Raw genomic sequence first — 24,021 nt, forward strand, 5'->3', positions numbered from 1 at the left:
TTTTCAAGCAGCACTTGGACTGTTCATGTAATGACTGAAATCTCAAGTTATTGTTAAAATTATAAAGCTGGGTTTCTTTAGACAACAAGACTTCTTTACATGTGTACAGATATGGGAGTTACTGTAAATAAGACATACATCTACTATATTTTAAACATACCTGATTACCATAATGTCATTAACATTCCTATATACAGGAAAGAGGAACCTTTACCCTATTCTAGTTTTTATAGTAATACATTAGTTGTGATTGAAAGGTTCCATCTTGAAAGGTTACAGTAGGCCTGAGGTAGTCTTCTGGGGAGAGGTGACGCACTGGATTGGTCAGGTTCAGTAACATGGTGCCATTCATCAAACTCGGGTAACATTGGAAATTGTAGATAATATCAATCACTAGTTTGAATGGCCCAGAATATTTACAGTCTACGTATGTATTGCTGAAATATAGCTTGACAGTATATACAGAAATTATAGCCACATCAAGCATGTTATACAACAAATATAGCTATACAAATATTTTGTCATATAAAATCATAAACTACGGAGGTCACTGTTTTCAAATGACTACACATTTTGTGGCTAGTTGGCTTTTTTGGATAATTTGCATCTGGTATATTGTACCTTAATTCATGCAAGTACTGTTAAAGTGGTTATTTTCACCCATGCTGTGATAATATTCTTATGTTCTTGTTTATAGTAGGATTGCTTTTAACCAAAAAGGATAAGACACACTGTTACATTCAGTTACCAGTTTGGAATTTGAAGACTTCACTCTTTGTCATTAACCACAAAAGGTCTGTTTATCACATGACTAAAATGCTAGATGAGCTTGTTGCAAGTCTTGTTTGTTTGTTGTTGTACTGTTTTGGGAAGCATATTGTACAATTTGACTTCTAAATTCCATGCTTTCGTTTTTCTCTTAGAATTTATATTTTGACAGTGTAAAGGTCCTCTCTGAAACTGCAAGACAGGGGAAACTGCACCGTTGGCATGTATGTGTGTCTTTTTGACAATATCATATTTTGTTGCAATCTTTAGATGCTGTGGTAGTTTTTGTTCTCAATATTTTGGTAGATATATTTGAATGACAGCATATTTTGTTTAGTGGCTATCTTTGCTGACGTCTAATACTGCTGACTGAATACCCAGGTGGGCTACAGTTAGTGACACTGTTGGTCTCAGTCAAACTTCAGTATTGTAACATTTATCTCTCCCTGAATAACATGACCTGGGTTCTCTGTACTGGTTGTATGGCAACTTTATGGAGTTGTGCTTGGGTGTATTTGTGTCTATTGTTGGACATTATGTCATGTTCAGTTAAGCTGCCGCTTTGAAGGGCATATTAGATGTTGTATAGATGAAGGAAGACCAAGTTCTATGGATAATTAACTCCTTTATTGTGTTGGGTGCGACGTTTCGGTGAAGTGGTCGATAAAGGTGTTAGTACCAGCACTGAAATGTCGCACCCAATGCAATAAGGAAGTTGACTACCCATAGAACTTAGTTTTCCTTTGTTAAGCTTGTATCATTCCAAGTGCTCTGTTTACAGTGTATTCTTGTTTAATGTTATCAGTGATGTTTGATGACAGCAGGCTGTGATTCTCCCTGTTCCATACATGCAGGAATATAATTTATAAACATGTCAGTTGTATTTGTCTTTGTTTGTCAGGATGAACACATCTGGGTTCAGGGCCTTGGCGCCACTTGTTATGTCTTTGGAGTTGACTAAACAGACTTTTTGTCATTGTGCACATCTCTTAAGTTTTCCCCTGCATCACATCAGACATCACATCACTTCAGATTTCTGCTGCATTATTTCACACTTGAGCAGCATCACACCAGACTTTCCCTGCATTATTTAAGCAGCATTTTACACTTTGCCACACACCCCACACACACACCCCCCCCCCCCCCCCCTATCTGACTTTCCATGCTTCACACTTCAACACAGCCTCCTCATCTGTGGAGGGTGCAGGTGAGGCTTTGTGGTTACAAGGCAGGCTTATTGTGGTGATTTTACAGAAGCCAGTCACAGATGATCTTCATATTGTGAACACCCAGTTCACCAAATACACCTGAAAAGAATCTGTTCTTAAAATGGCACATTTGATTGGATTCTTTTATTTTCATTAGTTGGGCAAGACAGCTTGTGATAAATGAAAACTGTTCTTTCATTTTTCACCATGGTATTACACCACCATTATTTGAATGAAGTAGACCAACTGACCTTTCATTAAATGATGCAAATGTTCTCAAAAGGTTTGACACACAATCCTCAACACAGATTGGAGCATCCGAACCACCCATATTTGTCTTAACATGTCCAGGGTTCACAGCGGCCACTAAAATACCATGATTACAGAGTTCTCTTCCCATGATGTTCGTTGCCATAGTGAGGGCAGCCTTGGAGCAGATATAGCCGTACCAAGGATGTTTCATATTCTTGACACAGAACGACACGGAACTAAGTCCCGTAGACACGTTGATGATGGCCGCCCGGTTACAACTGAGGTGCGACAACCTTTTGTTGGCAGCCTTCAGAAGAAGCGGGAGACTCTTGGACACCATCATGGGTCCTGCAAGAAAACATAGTAGTCATAGGGAGATACTTTTAATGAGAAAACTTCAAGGTATTATTAGTATTGTCGCATACCGTTTTGCTAAGACCAACATATAAACTAACTTTCAAGTCCTGCACTAAATACCAGAGAGGCTTAAGGCAAAAAGTGATTTACAACTTTGGAGACCAAATATTCAGGTTGGTAGGATAAAACAAGTAACAATTAAAACCTCAAGTATTGTGTTTCCTTATGATTCGTTATAATTCATTCCGTTTTGAAGTATTTATAAGATAATTGTTCTAAGGTTTTAATTATGTATCTCACAATATTTATTTCCGTTGATGCCAACAATAAATAAGTTTATGAACAATAAATATGTTTATGAACATTTGACATTTCTGGTCGGTGGAAAAAGATATTGTTTTCACGTTTCAGCATTTGGAAGAGCGCAGAAACGTATAAAATTACTTTGGCTGGGGTGAGAATGGTTTAACGCCGCTTTTAGCCAAAGTCAGCTATGTCCCGGCAGGGGACACTAGAAATGGGCTTCACAGATTGTATCCATGTGGGAAATCGAACCCGGGTCTTCAGCGTGAGAAGCGAACGCTGTAACCTTTAGGTTCACCCACCGCCCCGTTTTAGTCTGAAGTTTGAAGTAGGTTTGCTATCTATAGAACATCGTAAGTTGTCCTAATCTCTGTTTGTTTGTTTGAACATAGTTTATTCAACAGGGCACAAGTTAAGTAACATATTACCACCTTCTCCCATCAGAAACATGAACAATAGTGAATTTACGTAATGAATGGACATAACAATATTACGACATATTATTCATTAATCGAAGCGCTTACTTTGTACAATGTTTTTATGCACATGACTAAAGATATTTTCATCAATACTGTTTGGCAGAGCAGGGTTGCCTAAAAGAATGGTATCAATATATGTGAGAACAGTTCAAAGTCTTCCTTCAGATCAAACCGGCAGCTGACAAATATTCGACATTTTAAAAAGAGCTTTACTCTGATCAATTAACACGAAAAATGATCTGCATGTAATGAACTACACAAATTTATTAACTTTGAGTGTAGTATCTTTTACCAAATAGAAAATATTTTAGAACTTTGTCCTTTTTTCAGGTAACTTTGATTGAAACGATGATAATGAAGTACATTCTGTTGTACAGGAGAGACCGTTCCATAAACTTGCAGCATCATAAATAAATGACTTTTTGGAGAATTGAGGTGCGAAATTTAGTGATAGCCAAATATAATTTGTTACGCAAGTTGTATCTACAAATAGTTTGAGTAAAAGTTTATCAGGAGCTGGGATATTAGCAATTTTGTAGAATATTCAGAGTTTTCTGTGTGCTCGTCTAACTTTCAATGGTAACCGACCAGGATCATTGTATAGACTACATGGGTATCTTGAAGCGAATTTAGGTAATCCGGTTGCACATTTTGCTGCTTCAAGTGGTACCATTTCAAGTTCATCACAAACAAAGGTAGGGATTTATCCCAGACCTCAGATACATGTTCTGAAATAGACCGAATGTACATTCCTTATCTCTGTCTCTTTCTGAAACGCGACAATACATTGTGCGTAGTTTTAGACGTGCCTTGATGCTATGGTGAGTGGTTGTATTCCCAGTCTCCCCTGACGATGATCGTCAGTGTACAAGAAACATAACATTTCCCGCGGAATAGCCAAATGCGTACGCGTCATGTATCTACAAAACTTCTGTCGTTCCTATCGTTGTGGCGACTCACTAACATTTAATTTCTGTGTAATCGGCACAACGCTTTCTGCAATTTCATAGGTAAATAGAAGTCATACAAGCCAAGATCAACGGTTTGTTAGATAATTATGCTGGTCGTATTAATTTGTATTGGCAGAGGAGTGAAGATTTGAAAGACTTCTGGGAGCATACCAGCCGTGTTGCAGTCGAAGTGACCCACAAGATCATCTCTCGTCATGTCCCTTACGCCAGCTATCTTGGACAGTATGGCGGCGTTGTTGATGAGTAGATTCAGCCCATCCTCTCCAAGTACCTGCTCGGCTGTGCCAACCGCCTCCTTGATGTCCTGGTCACTCGTGATGTCCAACTTGACCACGACAACCTCAGGATGGGCAGCCGCTATGTCCTGCAGCTGACGCGCCTCGTCGCTGCTGGGGTCTCTGCACGAAGCTAGAAGATGTTGTGGGCGGTGGGGCAGATTCACCATCTGTCTGACTAGTTCCAACCCGATACCGCTTGAACATCCTGTTATTAACACTGACCGGGGGTTCAACGTGGCCATAGGATTTCTGAAAACTGATACCGACTTGAGAATAGAGGGACATGCAATCCTCCCATCCGATGTGATAGGGATCGATTTACCGACTTCAAGTCACCTTTGAATATACAGCACACACATTTTCCATTCTATTCCGATTAAGAGAATAGACAACTCTGTGCGTGCGTGTGTGCGTGGGTGTAGCTGTTTGGTCCCATTGTTATAAACAGAACAGAAACGATGTGATGCCGTTTATGTTGACGTGCATAGGTTTTAGTAACACCACACACAAAAATACCACATTTCTTAGTTATACGGTCGTCAATGAGACAACATATCTGTTGAATAATTCGATGGAGTTCAGGTGTGATTCGTTCAATCATTGAAGACGAACACTGATTCCCTGAGAAGACACCAGTCTTGATGTGTCCCCTGGGAACCTAGCAACGACGTAGCACAACAGGAGAGAAAAAACACTGAAAAACTATAAGTGACACCTAGAATAAGATGTATATAATAGACAGGATCAGAGGTTGAGTGTAGTTCAGAGACAGTTATACATATTTCCTGATTATACATATTTCCTGTAACATATGCGTATTCGGGCGAATATCGCTGTACGATCTAACGAATTTGAATGTTCGGAAGTTCTTTGAAGATACAAGCGATTTTCCAACACATAGGAAGGTTCCGAATGTGCATGTGCAAGGTAGGTAACTCTAAGTTACCTACAAAATGGCGGAAGCACGTTTACCGAATGCAGGTGAAATGCGTTTATAATCCGCGACTTGATCGTCAACTGTTTTTTCACATAACATAACAACAGCAATACATATAACGTTGTAATTAACCAATCACACAAATTCTTGTTGCTTCTAATACTACATCCAGCATGATAGCCACGAAAAGCTAAGCGATGAAGCACAAAGTTTGTGCCATGTAGAAACGAAACAAGGAAGTTAGGTGAGATCTTAGAGCGGTGTGAGTGGCATCACATGTTCATTTCATCGGAGATATAGTGTGGGTTCTGGTATTATTTGTAGTGAATCATTCTGAAACAGGTTAAGTGCATAACATTACCCCAACTCGTCAGCAGCAGGTAAGAAGGGAGTTAGCTCCCTTGTGTAGCATCCCACAGTGCTTTGAGATGTTGTACTAAATATAGGCACAACTCCTTGTATGTTATCAGTAGCAGAATTCTGTTGTGGTCATAACTTTGTGTGAAGGCAGATTCAGATATAGTGTTGCGTAGACAATATGGCCCAAAACATAGGTAGGACTGTTGATGAACAATCTGTTGCTAATGCACACACCATGGTCACTAGTTAATACCCCTAGTTTCTGTGGTGATATTGATTGTAGCCTACAGGATTTGTATTGTCACTTATTGTCAATAAAGTGATGTAGTATTTCCCAGAAGATCACAGTTGTGATTGTTTTTGTACCATGTGATTTTTTCTCTCAACATTTTGGTTATTGTAAAAATGTTTGTATAATTAAGTGCATTCAAGGAACAGTGTGTAATACTAGGATAGTGATTGCAGAGACCATATTTGTTTCAGTGGATTCAAGATCATGAGTGAGTGAGTGAATTTAGTTTTATGTCTTACTCAGCAATATTGCAACTATATGGCGGCGTTCTGTAAATAGTCAAGTCAGGACCAGACAATCTAGTGATCAACAGCATGAACATCAGCCTGCACTTTTGGGAACAGGTGACACGTGTCAACCAAATCAGCGAACTTGACCACCCAATCATTCTTAGAACAAGCATGAGTTGCTGAAGGCCAATATATTCTAACCTGGACCTTCATGAGTGTCAAGATCATGGAGCATTCATGTTATTAGAATAGTTTAGTTGTGTTGATTATGGCTTTGTTTGTCAAGTAAATTTTCATGCTATGACTGTTATATATAATTGTTAAAGTACTGAAATTATGTTCGTCTTTGTAATGACATCCATTGTTTGAGGAGGTCATGGTTTACATACAACACTAAACATTTCTGATAGTTCTGATATGGACTTGTAACACCTGTGAGTAACAGTATGTGAAAATTGTGTTCTGTCAGTGACCTCAGAGGAACTGGACTTGAAAACTGTGCGAGTCGTGCTGGTTGTCGAGGGCCTGGAGGTTGAACCCCCTGGTGACATTAAGAATGCTGATGTCAATGTTGACTTTAAGGAAACGTGAGATTGATACCACAGTTAGATAAATTACAGAGATCATGGAGATTGTATATTGTGGAATAAAGAAGTTGATAATCCATTGCCACCTTTCTGTATAGAATTGGTAATTCTCCTTTAGATTTTTTGGGTGTATTTAGTGCAATAAATAAGGTAAGCATGAAAGCTCATCTTGTTTTCAGTGTGTAAGTCATCATTGGAAAAGGAAAACATTTCACTGGGGATAAGTTGATTCCTCCTGTTTTGTACTGACTTTCCTGACAGACCCTGACCCTTGTGTCAGCCTAAGAATGTCAGGATAAATACTTTAGTACATGTATTTTTTGCCAGATCATTTTGTGTGCAAGCTGAGGTACACAGAAAGAAGGGTGTTGTGAAATACAAGCAGGTCATTAAGAAGCTCCCTGGAGAAATAGATCGTGAAAAATGTACCTACAAGGTAACGTACCAAGTTGTTTTTAATTCTTTATTTGTTTATCAGGTATTTCAGTCATAGTGAATACAAACATGTATTCTGTTTTGAAATTAAGTCAAAATTTCTTGTGAAAATATGTGGTGGGGTAGCTTCATGGTTAAAGCATTGGCTCGTCACGCTGGAGACCTGGGTTCAAACCCCCACGGGTACAATATGTGAAGCCCATTTCTGGTGTCCCCACTGTGATGTTGCTGGAATATTGCTTACTCTTGTGAAAATACACACATGATGAATTCAAAATGTTTTTTTGAGCATGTTCTTGTTGGCCAAGATTGTGATAAATAATATGTTGTCAACAAATGGAAACTATGGTTAATCCTGGTTGATCCAGTGTGTTATATATCCTGTCTAGTTGATGAATTCCCATGTTCTATTCACCACTATGACTGTATGTTGTAGTTTCTTGACCATCTCTCCCATCTTTGACTTAGCAGGACAAGTACAGTAATCACTCGAGAGTGATTTGACTTGACATTCAAAGTTGGGCCAAAATGATGCTATGCTAGCCGCATGTTTCACAGTAAATATTCAAATAGAATGGTACATTAGTGTCCTTGATACTTAATGATGTAGATTAGAGCTTTCTATAGCTCTCCTAGATGGTATGGAATATCTGTTGTGTGTGTCCAACTTGTCCACTGTCTGTCACAAGTTTGGTGATGTTGATACAAACTTCACTGTTTTCAGTTCAAGAAGGACCAAATCATCCTTGACCTCAAAAAGAAGGAGGAGTGTTCCTGGGCAGTACAGCTGTCTACATCAGGGCTGGAACAAGCCTCCTCTGATGAAAGTGACTAAACTGGATTATGTCTGTGTCTCACTGCCGGATGTATTTTATCTGGTCAGTCTGTCTTGTCGCCTTTGCGGTCAGTCTTGTTCCCCATCTGTTTCACCAATTATTAGCCAACTAGTTTGAATGTTACATTTTGCATGTCAGTTACAGAGGAATGTTTTTGAGACACTGGATAAGAACTTTATCAGTTTCGAATTGGAAGACTTCACTCTTTGTCATTAACCACAAAAGGTCTGTTTGTCACATGACTAAAACGCTAGATGAGCTTGTGGCATGGCTTGTTTGTTTGTTGTCAGCCATGCATCTTTCAAATCTTCTCCTTAGCATTGAAACTGAAAAATGTTTACAAAATTGTTTCCTTCAGTGATTTGTTGGAAAATTTGGGATTTTGTAATATGGCTATAATTTTCTTGGATGCACTACTGTCTACTACTGTTTTGGGGGGGATATTGTACAATTTGACTTCTAAATTCCATGCTTTCCTTTTCTCTCAGAATTTATATTTTGATAGTGTAAAGGTCCTCTCTGAAACTGCAAGACGGGAAACTGCACCGTTGGCATGTATGTGTGTCTTTTTGACAACGTCATATTTTGTTGCAATCTTTAGATGCTGTGGTAGTTTTTGTTCTCAATATTTTGGTAGATAATATTTGAATGACAGTGCTGACAGCATATTTTGTTTAGTGGCTATCTTTGCTGACGTCTAATACTGTTGACTGAATACCCAGGTGGGCTACAGTTAGTGACACTGTTGGTTTCAGTCAAACTTTAATATTGTAACATTTATCTCTCCCTGAATAACATGACCTGGGTTCTCTGCACTGGTTGGATGGCATCTTTATGGAGTTGTGCTTGGGTGTATTTGTGTCTATTGTTGACATTATGTCATGTTCTGTTAAGCTGCCGCTTTGAAGGGCATATTAGAAGTTGTGTAGATGAAGGAAAACCAAGTTCTATGGATAATCAACTACTTTGTTGCATTGGATGCGACTTTTTGGTGCAAGTGGTCGATAAAGGTGTTAGTACCAGCACTGAAATGTCGCACCCCATGCTATAAAGAAGTTGACCATCCATGGAACTTGGTTTTCCTTTGTTAAACTTGTATCATTCCAAATGCTCTGTTTACAGTGTATTCTTGTTTAATGTTATCAGTGATATTTGGTGACAGCAGGCTGTGATTCTCCCTGTTCCATACATGCAGGAATATAATGTATAAACATGTCGGTTGTATTTGTCTTTGTCAGGATGAAGACATCTGGGTTCAGGGCCTTGGTGCCTCTTTTTATGTCTTTGTAGTTGACTAAACAGACTTAATGTGCACAACATCACTTAAGTTTTTCCCTGCATCGTTTCAGACTTGAGCAGCATCACATCATTTCAGACTTTCCCTGCATCACTTCAGACTTTCCCTGCATCGTTTCAGACTTTAGCAGCATCACATCACTTCAGACTTTCCCTGCATCACTTCAGACTTTAGCAGCATTGTTACGAGAGTGTATTTTCCTTGATTTGAGTTTTTATTAATTATTATTGTGGTAGTTGTAATTAGGTCACAATATTTAGGTTTTGGTGTTAGTTATTATGGATCACATTTCCTACAGAGAATTATTTAAGCGGCACACCTCTAAGGCAGTACTTTGGTGTTATCTGCCCTTGGCTTTTGTTAACTTCCAGGAGATTGTTCTAGAGCTGTCCATGTTAGTTGTGATGGCTGTATGTGCTTGAACTTTCAGGAAATGACCGACTGTACATATATAAGTTAGTTGCCGTGTTGACAAACATCCCGATTAACATCATCAATATCCATCAAAGTAACTGCTGCCTGACCGCTCGCTGTGTTCCATTCTGCGTAACTGTTTCTCACTATCATATCAAGACATTGGTGAGTTTGCGATATGTTTTGTGACCCATTGCCTTAGATTTTGTCTCATTTGTATTGTATTTGAAATTGGTAATGTGAAATTGACTTGTGATGTTATATAACTTGCTCTCATTGCCTAATAATACAATACTTCAATGTTAAAGACTTGTCTTTGTTCTGTATTACTGGTTCACAGGGGATTCCTTACATCTTTTGTCACAGAAGTTTTTAACCGTAAGAAGCATCACATCACTTCAGACTTCCCTGCATCACATCAGACTTTCCCTGCATCACATCAGACTTTCCCTGCATCACATCAGACTTTCCCTGCATCACATCAGACTTTCCCTGCATCACATCAGACTTTCCCTGCATCACATCAGACTTTCCTGCATCACATCAGACTTTCCCTGCATCACATCAGACTTTCCCTGCATCACATCAGACTTTCCCTGCATCACTTCAGATTTCTCCTGCATTATTTCAAACTTGAGCAGCATCACATCAGACTTTCCCTGCATTATTTAAGACTTGAGCAGCATTTTAGACTTTCCCTGCATTATTTCAGATTAGAGTAACATTTCAGACTTTCCCTGCATCACATCAGACATTTCCCTGCATTACCATGGAGCAGATATAGCCGTACCATGGATGTTTCATATTCTTGACACAGAACGACACAGAACGACACGGAACTAAGTCCCGTAGACACGTTGATGATGGCCGCCCGGTTACAACTGAGGTGCGACAACCTTTTGTTGGCAGCCTTCAGAAGAAGCGGAAGGAGACTCTTGGACACCATCATGGGTCCTGCAAGAAAACATAGTAGTCATAGGGAGATACTTTTAATGAGAAAACTTCAAGGTATTATTAGTATTGTCGCATACCGTTTTGCTAAGACCAACATATAAACTAACTTTCAAGTCCTGCACTAAATACCAGAGAGGCTTAAGGCAAAAAGTGATTTACAACTCTGGAGACCAAATATTCAGGTGGGTAGGTCAAAATAAGTAAAATAAAAGAAAAGAAGTATTGAGCTTCCTATTGATTCGTTATAATTCATTCCGTTTTGAAGTATTTATAAGACAATTGTAAGGTTCTGTTTGTTTGTTTGTTTGAACATAGTTTATTCAACAGGGCACAAGTTAAGTAACTTATTACCACCCTCTCCCATCAGAAACATGAACAATAATGAATTTACGTAATGAATGGACATAACAATATTACGACATATTATTCATTAATCGAAGCGCTTACTTTGTACAATGTATTTATGCACAAGACTAAAGATATTTTCATTAATACTGTTTGACAGAGCAGGGTTTGCCTAATAGAATGATATCAATATATATGAGAACATTTGATAGTTCAAAGTCCTCCTTCAGATCAAACAGGCCGCTGACAAATTCTTGACATTGTAAAAGGAGATTTACTGTGATAATTAACACGAAAAATGATCTGCTTGTTATGAACTACACAAACATCTTAACTTTGTGTGTAGTATCTTTGTCTTTCTTTTACCAAATAGAAAATATTTTGGAACTTTGTCCTTTTTTCAGGTAACTTTGATTTCAACGATGATAATGAAGTACATTCTGTTGTACAGGAGAGACCGTTCCATAAACTTGCAGCATCATAAATAAATGACTTTTTGGAGAATTGAGGTGCGAAATTTGGTGATAGCCAAATATAATTTGTACGCAAGTTGTTTCTACAAATAGTTTCAGTAAAAGGTTATCAGGAGCGTGGATATTAACAATTTTGTAGAATATTCAGAGTTTTCTGTGTTTTCGTATAACTTTCAATGGTAACCGACCAGGCAATTTAGGTAATCCGGTTGCACATCTTGCTGCTTCAAGTTGTACCATTTCGAGTTCATCACAAATAAAGCTAGGGAATTATCCCAGACCTCAGATACATGTTCTGAAATAGGCCGAATGTACATTCCTAATCTCTCACTGTTTCCGAAACGCGACAATACATTGTGCGTAATCTTAGACGTGCCAGGATGCTATGCATTCTCTTCCCACGGAGGTTACTTGTCATATCTTCCTACGAACCTCTGTTCTAATACGGCCATATTTGCTGGTTCTCATAAAGTCCCCTAGAGGCAAATAATCGCAACTCGACGTATCTCCCTTCTTTCTATCTAGTCAGAATGTGTGATACATCCAGCTTGACTAACCTAAGCAAGTTGACGACTTGTGTTGATGTGACACACAAGCTTAATAGCTAGCCTGCTAACGAGGGCGATGGAGACGCCATTGAATCGCCATTTCATGGATCTGCTCTGTTTGGAGGAAACATTTGCGCCTCGTGTTGGGGAGGAGGTTCTAGTTTTCCCGATGCATAAGGAAATTACCGAGGCGTTACGAATGATTACTTTTGAAAGGACGTCGCTGATTGCACAACTAAATCAGATGGCAACCAATCACGAATCTTGAACACTCGCACCATGAAAGAGCCGTTTTAGAACAGCGACTCACTAACATGGCATTAAATTTAACTTCTTAAGAGCAGGCCCCCCTAAGTAATTGAAGGAATTACAGCAAATTTGAAGGAATTGCATCTCAAATGTAAACAAACGCAGCCCACTCGCGAAACAATTGCAGCGATATCGGTAATTTAGCGGTAATAACAGAAATACATCGGCCCTATCGGAAGCAATGTCGGTAATACTGGAAACACGATCGGCCATCTTCGGAGATTTTTCGGTCGCGAGCGGAAACTCACGCAGCAAAACATGGCGTCGTTGGAAGAAGCGCCCGTCTCGGTGAGATTTGTTTTTAGTTTCTACTATTACATTTTTATACTTATCCATCTTTGACCACCCGTGTTGAATGCGTTTAGGTATGAGGTGTTGTCGGGGCAAAAGCTTATGTTTTTAGGAAAAGATAGTCACTCTAGGAGAGTGTCACAAGTCATGCCCCTGGAGATTGTTTACATCTGAACATCGAAGTCGTGCCGATGATTACGAACGTGCGCCAGATATAACATCATTTTTTTGTAAAATGTGTTTATATTTGTCAATTGCACTTCGTAGCAAGAAAAATTATGGCTCATAAACTTCTTCATGGCGCACGTTCATGATGTTCGTAATCATCGGCACGACTTCGATGTTCAGATGTAAACAATCTCCAGGGGCATGACTTGTGACACTCTTCTGCAGTGACAATCTTTTCCTAAAAACATAAGCTATTGCCCCGACAACACCTCATACCTAAACGCATTCAACGCGGGTGGTCAAAGATGGATAAGTATGAAAATGCAATAGTAGAAACTAAAAACAAATCTCACCGAGACGGGTGCTTCTTCCAACGACGCCATGTTTTGCTGCGTGAGTTTCCGCTCGCGACCGAAAAATCTCCGAAGATGGCCGATTGTGTTTCCAGTATTACCGACATTGCTTCCGATAGGGCCGATGTATTTCTGTTATTACCGCTAAATTACCGATATCGCTGCAATTGTTTCGCGAGTGGGCTGCGTTTGTTTACATTTGAGATGCAATTCCTTCAGATTTGCTGTAATTCCTTCAAGTACTTAGGGGGGCCTGAAGAGATACCAATGTAATCTGCACAACGCTTTCTGCAATTTCATGGGAAATAGAAGTCATACAAGCCAAGATCAACGGTTTGTTAGATAATTATGCTGGTCGTATTAATTTGTATTGGCAGAGGAGTGAAGATTTGAAAGACTTCTGGAAGCATACCAGCCGTGTTGCAGTCGAAGTGACCCACAAGATCATCCCTCATCATGTCCCTTACGCCAGCTATCTTGGACAACATGGCGGCGTTGTTGATGAGTAGATTCAGCCCATCCTCTCCAAGTACCTGCTCGGCTGTGCCAACCGCCTCCTTGATGTCCTGGTCACTCGTGATGTCCAACTTGACCACGACAACCTCAGGATGGGCAGCCGCTATGTCCTGCAGCTGACGCGCCTCGTCGCTGCTGGGGTCTCTGCATGAAGCTGGAAGATGTTGTGGGCGATGGGGCAGATTCACCATCTGTCTGACTAGTTCCAACCCGATACCGCTTGAACATCCTGTTATAAACACTGACCGGGGGTTCAACGTGGCCATAGGATTTCTGAAAACTGATACCGACTTGAGAATAGAGGGACATGCAATCCTCCTATCCGATGTGATGGGGATCGATTTACCGATTTCAAGTCACCGTCGAATATACAACACATGCATTTTCCATTCTATTCCGATTAAGAGAATAGACAACTCTGTGCGTGTGTGCGTGGGTGTAACTGTCTGGTCCCAGAACAGAAACGATGTGATGCCGTTTATGTTGACGTGCATAGGTTTTAGTAACACCACACACAAAAAATACCACATTTCTTAATTAGTTATCTGGTCGTCAATGAGACAACATATCTGTTGAATAATTCGATGGAGTTCAGGTGTGTTTTGTTCAATCACTGAAGACGAACCCTGATTCCCTGAGACGACACCGGTCTTGACGCGTCCTCTGGGAACCTAACAGCGATGCAACACAACAGGAGAAAATACAACTGAAAACTATTACCTTTAGTCTCTACAGAAGACTTGTAAACAGTTTAAATAACAATCCGTCATAACCTCTGCTACTTGTAAAAGAATAAAGAATAGTACTATTATCAATTATTGTAGCTACAATTAAGTGCGTTGACACCCTTAAAGTGGAAATGAAGCTATTTGGGGGATAAGGTGATATATGTCTTCTCGTCAAAAGTTTTATGTAAGATATTTCGTCGTTCAACGGCTCTTCAGGTGTACAACGGCTAAAGATCTTGTGTAGGTAAAGTGAAGGAAAAGGAGTTTATACACCTCAGGAATAATATATATCTGCTGAATGTTTCAGCAATTCTACATAATTCCTGAAATCTAATAAACAAAATTATACTTATTTTAATCATTTTAATTACTGATATAGTGATATTATCAGTCAGTCTGGTTTTCATTCACATGTGTGCACATTTACGAATAAGGTACAGCACGTTGATTTTCATGAATTTATATTTAATTGTGTTCGTGAATTTTTATTTGAACATGGGAGTGAATGAGCGACACCTAGAATAAGATATATAAAAGACAGGATCAAAGGTTGAGTGTAGTTCAGAGACAGTTATACATATTTCCTGATTATACATATTTCCTGTAACATATGCGTATTCGGGTGAATATTGCTGTACGATCTAACGAATTTGAATGTTCGGAAGTCGTTTGAAGATACAAGCGATTTTCCAATACATAGGAAGGTTCCGAATGTGCATGTGCAAGGGCGGGTAACTCTAAGTCACCGAGAAAATGGCGGAAGCACGTTTACCGAATGCAGGTGAAATGCGTTTCTAATCAGCGACATGATCGTCAACTGATTTTACACATTGTCATAACAACAGCAGTACATATAACGTTGCAATTAACTAATCATATAAACTCTTGTTGCTTCTAATATTATATCCAGCATGATAGCCACGGAAATCTTAGCGATGAAGCACGAACTTTTGTTAAGTAGAATCGAAACAAGGAAGTTAGGTGAGATCTTAGAGCGGTGTGAGTGGCACCACATGTTCTTGGCCAACTTTCATCGGATATATAGTGTGGGTTCTGGTATTACTTGTAGTGAATCACTCTTAAACAGGTTACGTGCATAACGTTACCCAGTCAGCATCCAGTAAGAAGGGAGTTAGCTCCCTTGTGTAGCATCCCACAGTGCTTTGAGATGCTGTACTAAATATAGGTACAACTCATTGTATGTTTATCAGTCGCAGGATCCTGCTGTGGTTATAAATTTCTGCGAATGCAGATTCAGATATAGTGCTGCGTAGACAATATGGCCCAAAACATAGGTAGGACTGTTGATGAACAATCTGTTGCTAATGCACACACCATGGTCACTAGTTAATACCCCTAGTTTCTGTGGTGATATTGATCGTAGCCTACAGGATTTGTATTGACTTATTGTCAATAAAGTGATGTAGTATTTCCCAGAAGATCACAGTTGTTATTGTTTTTGTACCATGTGATTTTTTCTCCCAACATTTTGGTTATTGTGAAAATGTTTTATATAATTAAGTGCATTCAAGGAACATTTTGGTTATTGTGAAAATGTTTTATATAATTAAGTGCATTCAAGGAACAGTGTAATACTAGGATAGTGATTGCAGAGACATATTTGTTTCAGTGGATTCAAGATTATGAGTGAGTGAATTTAGTTTTATGTCTTACTCAGCAATATTGCAACTATATGGCGGCGTTCTGTAAATAGTCAAGTCAGGACCAGAAAATCCAGTGATCAACAGCATGAACATCAGCCTGCACATTTGGGAACAGGTGACATGTGTCAACCAAATCAGTGAACTTGACCACCCAATCATTCTTAGAACAAGCATGAGTTGCTGAAGGCCAATATATTCTAACCTGGACCTTCATGAGTGTCAAGATCATGGAGCATTCATGTTATTAGAATAGTTTAGTTGTGTTGATTATGGCTTTGTTTGTCAAGTAAATTTTCATGCTATGACTGTTATATATAATTGTTAAAGTACTGAAATTATGTTCGTCTTTGTGATGACATCCATTGTTTGAGGAGGTCATGGTTTACATACAACACTAAACATTTCTGATAGTTCTGATATGGACTTGTAACACCTGTGAGTAACAGTATGTGAAAATTGTGTTCTGTCAGTGACCTCGGAGGAGCTGGACTTGAAAACTGTGCGAGTCGTGCTGGTTGTCGAGGGCCTGGAGGTTGGACCCCTTGGTGGCAAGAAGAATGCTGATGTCATCGTTGACTTTAAGGAAACGTGAGATTGATACCACAGTTAGATAGATTACAGAGATCATGGAGATTGTATATCGTGAAATGAAGAAGTTGATAATCCATTGCCACCTTTCTGTATAGAATTGGTAATTCTCCTTTAGACTTTTTGGGTGTATTTAGTGCAATAAATAAGGTAAGCATGAAAGCTCATCCTGTTTTCAGTGTGTAAGTCATCACTGGAAAACTAAAATAATTCACTGGGGATAACTTGATTCCTCCTGTTTCACATGGATTTTCCTGACAGACCCTTACCCTTGTGTCAGCCTAAGAATGTCAAGATAAATACTTAAGTACATTTATTTTTTGCCAGATCATTTTGTGTGCAAGCTGAGGTACGGAGAAAGAAGGGTGTTGTGAAATACAAGCAGATCATTAAGAAGCTCCCTGGAGAAATCGATTGTGAAAAATGTACCTACAAGGTAATGTACCAAGTTGTTTTTAATTCTTTATTTGTTTATCAGGTATTTCAGTCATAGTGAATACAAATATGTATTCTGTTTTCAAAAGAAGTCAAAATTTCTTGTGGAAATATGTGGTGGGGTAGCTTCATGGTTAAAGCATTGGCTCGTCACGCTGGAGACCTGGGTTCAAACCCCCACGGGTACAATATGTGAAGCCCATTTCTGGTGTCCCCACTGTGATGCTGCTGGAATATTGCTTACTCTTGTGAAAATACACACATGATGAATTCAAAATGTTTTTTTGAGCATGTACTTGTTGGCCAAGATTGTGATAAATAATACGTTGTCAACAAATGGAAACTATGGTTAATCCTGGTTGATCCAGTGTGTTATATATCCTGTCTAGTGGATGAATTCCCATGTTCCATTCACCACTATGACTGTATGTTGTAGTTTCTTGACCATCTCTCCCTTCTTTGACTTAGCAGGACAAGTACGTTAATCACTCGAGAGTGATTTGACTTGACATTCAAAGTTGGGTCCAAATGATGCTATGCTAGCCGCATGTTTCACAGTAAATATTCAAATAGAATGGTACATTAGTGTCCTTGATACTAAATGATGTAGATTAGAGCTTTCTATAGCTCTCCTAGATGGTATGGAATATCTGTTGTGTGTGTCCAACTTGTCCACTGTCTGTCACAAGTTTGGTGATGTTGATACGAACTTCACTGTTTTCAGTTCAAGAAGGACCAAATCATCCTTGACCTCAAGAAGAAGGAGGAGTGTTCCTGGGCAGTACAGCTGTCTACATCAGGGCTGGAACAAGCCTCCTCTGATGAAAGTGACTAAACTGTATTATGTCTGTGTCTCACTGCCGGATGTATTTTATCTGGTCAGTCTGTCTTGTCGCCTTTGCGGTCAGTCTTGTTCCCCATCTGTTTCACCAATTATTAGCCAACTAGTTTGAATGTGACATTTTGCATGTCAGTTACAGAATAATGATTACCCAATGTTTTTGAGACACTGGATAAGAACTTTATGGCTGATTTGGCTCATTTGATTTTTGTCTGGCATGTTACAGGTTAGCAAGCATGTCTTGTACTGGAAGAATGGTAATATTGTTTACACGAATCAATCTTGATTAGATTCTTTCTGTTTGAGGTTTACCAGTCGTTCCTGTATTTGGTTTTGAAGAACATGGAAAACTTGAACATGCGTTTGATGTTCATGTAAAACATATTTGTTTTCATGAAAAGACAACGAATGTTAACTTGTCATGTGGGACAGTTGATGGCTTTGTTTCATCAGTTTGGGTAAGAACAACAAATTAACAATTAATTAGGGTTGGTGTGGAGACTTAAAGATGTTATTCATTCCTGTAGATAGTGTTTGTTTCATTGATAGGAACCATAGCTTGAAAAGGTGTTATTGTGATTATATAAATTATAAATTATTATTATTATTGATTATTATAAATCTATATTATATTATAAATCTATAAATTATAGATAAATTATAGAAGTATATGTACTTGCCTCCTGATCGGATATATTTGGGTATAATTCACAACTTAAGAAGCGAAAAGAAATCAGTAACTCAGAATCAAGCACATTGATGCAAAGAAGACATATTCTTCATATTCTGGTTGTATTGCTGACCTGTTCATGAAGATAATACATTTAAAATGAAAATGTAAATCAAGATATGTTTATGTGCATTGTATTGTATGGCTTAATATTGATTTGGATGATCAGTTTAAAGGGAACAAGTGGTTCAGCGCTTTTATTGTATTTAAAGATTAAGGGTAATTTGTGTGCTCTATTTGGTAGTATATTTACTGATGTAGAATTCAACTTTATGAGGAGAATTTTCAGTAGCCAAAGACTATATATGCAGCATTTGAACAACAATTAAATGGAACAACTCCAATATTGTTTGGTCTTCAGTTTGCAGATATGTAAAATAAGCAGGAGAATTGTAAATCATTGTTAACTGTCATAGCACATTATTTTAAGAATGAAATCTGTGCTCTTATTGTATGTTAAATACCTACGCAGGTGTTAGTAATGACTGGTTTTTATATCATATGTCATGTCCATTTTTATTTGATGTTCCATTTTTATTAACACTTTGACTCCTAAATTTCAGTTGTCTCACTGCTATATCAGTGGTATTTAGACCAAGTTTCACATGTTGGCAAACAGGCACAAAAAGCCATTGTCTCCTGCCGGTAACTAAGATTAGTAAGAATGCCAGGAGACGTTTGATTTTTTGTGCCTATTTTGCAACATGTGAACCTTGCTTTAAAGTACCACTGATGTAGCTATGAGATAAATCGTAGTGGCAAATTCGGTGAGAATTGATACGAGTATACTTGGTACTCGTTATAGGCAACCACACATGTTAACGGGACACTGATGCTGAGCGAATAATGTTTCTCGCCAACGGTCTATTTACGAAACCAAACTGCAAATTGGTCAGCACCCGCTCCCTTGACCGTGATGGACACGGGGACTGGGCTCCTGTCCGCATTAGCAGAATTTCTTCACCCTAAACAGTGACCATCACATAACCATCACATGCCGTTATTTGAAACTATCCCTGGTATTCCTTGTCTGTTTGTAATAAATATCCCAGCAGTATAGTTTTTTCTGATGCCTGGATGGTATAGTGACTGATTCAATTTGATCCCATTTCTGTGTTTTTGACCTCGATCATGTCATCTAAAAATATGAAGTCTACAGGCACGTAGCTAGCAAGCCATTTGTTTCATATAAGTCCGATAGATTGCAAAACTTCATATTTAGATAGTTTTGAGGGCTGGCCCAGCTGATATGGCAAAAATCATATGTAAATTTTTGTAGCTGTGCCCCTGCTTTATTATCTATGATAATAAAAACACATAATTAATTTATTTGAATTGGTAGAAAAATCTGAAAATTTCTGAAAAAAACTGATTACACCTATTTACCCAACTACACAGCAAATGCCTGTATGTATTTCTTATGTAACAACGAAGTTCCATAGGTATACTCAAGACAGTTTCGGCCCATAAATGTTTTCAGGCTGCATGCGACACAGATATTACATCTTCCTTGCTGTAACTCATGTTTGATGGTGTAAACCTACACGTGTTATTTGTCATCATTCTCTTGATGGTCAGTTAGTGAATTTATAACAGGTATAATTAGTGGTAACACCACTCAGGTTACTCAACAAAGGTTCCCATTTGGTATTTCTCCTCTCTGGAGTAAATACTCAACGTTATAAATTAAGGTCTGTAGTGGCAAATGTATTGTATGTTATGTAATATGTGCATGTGAGTGATGCAAGAGGGTTTATCAGCTGAGTTACAAAAACAGACATCGATCAAAGGATTAACCGATAACACACTGATTGATTAATTACTTCCACAGCGGATTTGTCAAAAGGCAGTGTTTATGTGTGTAGATTTACTAATCTATAGTGACTACACCCTGTCATAAAGTGCAACTGTTAAAACAACATCCTTCCTACAAAGAGTTAACCACCATTGCGTTGATTGATTGATTGCTCATTATTGGTTAATTAAATTACTTAGAATGGCGGGCATCATACAATCAGTGTCCCTTTAACAACCATCTGCTTTTCTTGTGAAGTACAGACTTATGATGTAACTATTACTGCACACTAACAAGAAATTATGGCGATGAGGAAGACCGAGTTTTCATTTCAAATCCTCGTACGGAACAGTTGTGTTAAGTCAGATGTCTCTATGTTATTTACTCAGATTCAGGATTTTTTGACGTGTGATTCCTGCATGTTTGGCGCAACAATTTTGTTAAAGACTCTTGCAAGATTTATAAGTGACCCTCAGAATTCAGTTCAGTGAAATCGATATTTCATAAGCAAACAATCATTGTTTTGACAAGGTCTTTATTTAGTTAGATATTTCTTTCAATTCATGTCAATAACTGTACATTAGTGTGAATGAATCACAAGGGCGATTATTTGTTAGGATACTGCAGTTTGTTATTACTGAATTGAACATTGAAACATACACTGTATATTAATTAACATATAAATGGCAATGCAATGCAGAACAACAAAACCCTTGCAAAACTCCTGGTTTTTTATAAACACAAATAAACATTACACATAAGTTTTCATCTTCATGACTCCCAAATATTGAAAATGAGTCCAAAAAATGAATACTGTGAGTCACCATGACACAGTAAAACCTTTGAGATTGTTAACAGGACCAGTGCAATCCAAAGCTATGCTGCACCAACAAATTTTCATGCATCTTTTTATAATGATGATTAGTTTAAAGAGATATCATACTCATCATACTCTTCCACATCTTCGTATACCAAAAACTGTTCATACTTTATATATAGAGTCTATGAAGTGACACCTGTAACCCCTAAAATGTTTTCACCTCCTGACATATTGCAAATATTGTTTGTTCATCTTGTTGGCAACCTGTATACCTGAACAGTGCATGGAGATCAGAGTTTTATATTTGCCACAAATTCTTTTGTCATTTTAGTGGCACTTTGATGATAAAATAACTGGTTTTAAGTCATGTTAACAAATATCTGTGTAGCTGACCAGAGTTTTAGCTGAGTCTTGCATGTCTGTTATGTAGATGATTATTGATTTTCACTTGTTGATGTGCAGGGCACTGCCATTTTCTATTATTTGCTCAATGACAGTACTGTTTTAACTGTTACCATATTTAATCAGTAGATTGTCACCAGATTAGGTTAACAAAACTGAAATGTTAAGTCTTTGAAACTCATGACAATGTTTTGAAAGGAAATGATTTAATCTAGATAAGTCACATATATTTTCTAAGTCGTTATGGCAAAGATTATATTTTGTCCTCAGATGTATTTACTTTCGTGGTATTGCTATTTTTGTTATCATCCTTTTACTGTAAACACTACTAATCCTTTTTAGCAGGATATATTTTACCATTTGTTAAAAATCATCTTACAAGTTTCAGTTAGTGTTTAACTCTTGTACTTGTGTCATTGATTCATGTGTATTTTGTTTGTTGTCTTGCATGTGTCCAAAGGTATGTATGAAAACTATTCCATTAGTAAAAAGTCAGTGGAGCCATGACAAATGATAGTTGAAAATTGAACTTTTGATAATGTGTAAGTAGAGGCTAGTTTTCTTTGATAAAAAAATGTTTTATAAAATTGTAATTGGAGCTCAATTGTTATCACTTCATTGAATCTCATTTTTTTATTTTGTAAACATTTTTTTAGGCAGTTTTCTACTCTGTCATGATTTAACAGCTTATAAACAAAGTAATTTGCTATAAGGTATACATTGTTTATAATAAAAGATCGGTTGTGATTAGATATTGAATAATGAAGTTTGATTGTAGTCTTCAATACATCGGGTTGTTAAATAGCAGTACAAATGCTAAGCCAGAGGACATTTCTTCATCGACAGTAATGAATGTTAAACAGTGAATAAATGGCATTTTTATAAGAGAGGGTAGAGCTTAAGACTGTTTTTTAAAATGAATGAATGTTTGGTGTCATGAACCAAGTCATAAATCCCATGAAATTGACACTAGTCTTTCTTCAACTTTGGTAGTCTCAGATTGTCAAACTTTTTGTAATTTTGGACACTGACTGCAGACTGTTAAGGGTCTTTGTATTGTTGGCTTTCATTTGCAGATGTTGAAGATGACAAGTTTTCATTCCTTGGTTGTATTCATTCAGTTTAAGGTTACTTGTGTGAGAATAAACTGGGTGGAACAAATTGAAATGTGGCCATATTTTGTCCTACAGTATATGCAGTTTGACTTTTGTCATTAGTATTTCATGTATGTTAAGAACAGTGAGTAAAACTGATTTTCTTGGTAGAGTTTGTTCATTTTTTTTGTATAACTGTTTATTAAAATAGTTTTTGGAAAGGAGTATTATCCAGCCACTTAAACAATATGGCAGTGGTGAGAGACATGGCAGCCTCATGGAAAATGGCAACCATAGGGAATGGGTGGAAGCTGGTACTAGTGATGGGTTATGTGTGTGAGCAATATTTAATTCTGGATGGGGCTGTAGTAGAGCCCAGGTTAACATTTCTAAGTTCTCAGGCTGGGTTTTCACTGTGGCTAAGGTTAAGATCTCAGGTTGGATCCAGGATGTGAGCTATGTTAAATTCTTCGATTGTGTTTGAACTATGACTAAGGTTAAGATCTCAAGTTGGGTCCAGGATTTGAGCTGGATAAGTTCTTAGATTGGGGTTATGTCACTAAGGTTAAGATCTCAGGCTTGATCTGGGATGTGAGCTATGTTAAGTTCTTAGATTGGGGTTAACTGTGACTTTGGTCATATCTCAGGTTGGGTCCATAATTTGAGCTATGTTAAGTTCTTAGTTTGGGGTTTAAACTATGACTTGCAGCAGTAAGGCCTAAGTGAGAGAGGTTTGATCTAGAATAGGGACATGACCAATTTCTCAGGTTTGGGCTGGCTAGATTCTAGGCTGACATTGTAAAGAGTGTGGACTTCAATAGGCTGGCTTGCATGGATTCAGAATGTGGAATGGAACAAGGTAAGGTGTGTTTACGGTCTACAGTTTACAGCCCAATTGCCTCCCCTGTTGTTATTCAAACCAAAACTCTATCAATTCTTATCCCCCCTGGCATGTATTGCGTG

General features: G+C 38.1%; 3 protein-coding genes and 1 pseudogene across 5 annotated transcripts; 2 read left to right on the forward strand and 2 right to left on the reverse strand.

The window, feature by feature from the left end:
- Positions 1 to 2,105: 2,105 nt before the first annotated feature.
- Positions 2,106 to 5,973, reverse strand: LOC137261033 (C-signal-like). 2 transcript variants are annotated; one of them, XM_067798692.1, is made up of 3 exons: positions 5,915 to 5,973; positions 4,489 to 4,872; positions 2,106 to 2,576 (listed from the first exon to the last, which is right to left on the reverse strand). In XM_067798692.1, the coding sequence occupies exons 2-3, from the start codon at positions 4,856 to 4,858 to the stop codon at positions 2,179 to 2,181; spliced, it is 768 nt and encodes a 255-aa protein (XP_067654793.1). In that variant the 5' UTR covers positions 4,859 to 4,872; positions 5,915 to 5,973; the 3' UTR covers positions 2,106 to 2,178. The 2 variants fall into 2 exon arrangements, with proteins under 2 accessions (XP_067654793.1, XP_067654792.1); XM_067798691.1 differs by lacking the exon at positions 5,915 to 5,973 and having other exon boundaries at positions 4,489 to 5,565.
- LOC137261042 (uncharacterized) lies at positions 5,546 to 10,311 on the forward strand. Of its 2 annotated transcripts, none has more exons than XM_067798701.1 (5): positions 5,546 to 5,597; positions 6,905 to 7,022; positions 7,350 to 7,458; positions 8,182 to 8,335; positions 9,643 to 10,311. In XM_067798701.1, the coding sequence occupies exons 1-4, from the start codon at positions 5,570 to 5,572 to the stop codon at positions 8,290 to 8,292; spliced, it is 366 nt and encodes a 121-aa protein (XP_067654802.1). In that variant the 5' UTR covers positions 5,546 to 5,569; the 3' UTR covers positions 8,293 to 8,335; positions 9,643 to 10,311. The 2 variants fall into 2 exon arrangements, with proteins under 2 accessions (XP_067654802.1, XP_067654803.1); XM_067798702.1 differs by lacking the exon at positions 5,546 to 5,597 and adding an exon at positions 6,009 to 6,107.
- Positions 10,312 to 10,397: 86 nt separating this feature from the next.
- LOC137260796 (retinol dehydrogenase 5-like) lies at positions 10,398 to 14,238 on the reverse strand (annotated as a pseudogene).
- A 1,192-nt stretch (positions 14,239 to 15,430) lies between these two features.
- On the forward strand, positions 15,431 to 23,228 carry LOC137261879 (uncharacterized). Its single transcript, XM_067799686.1, has 4 exons — positions 15,431 to 15,470; positions 16,824 to 16,941; positions 17,269 to 17,377; positions 18,101 to 23,228. The coding sequence occupies exons 1-4, from the start codon at positions 15,443 to 15,445 to the stop codon at positions 18,209 to 18,211; spliced, it is 366 nt and encodes a 121-aa protein (XP_067655787.1). The 5' UTR covers positions 15,431 to 15,442; the 3' UTR covers positions 18,212 to 23,228.
- Positions 23,229 to 24,021: the final 793 nt, after the last annotated feature.

Source organism: Haliotis asinina, chromosome 14 (genome assembly GCF_037392515.1).
Source record: "Haliotis asinina isolate JCU_RB_2024 chromosome 14, JCU_Hal_asi_v2, whole genome shotgun sequence".
In the NCBI taxonomy this organism is placed as follows: Eukaryota; Metazoa; Mollusca; class Gastropoda; order Lepetellida; family Haliotidae; genus Haliotis; species Haliotis asinina.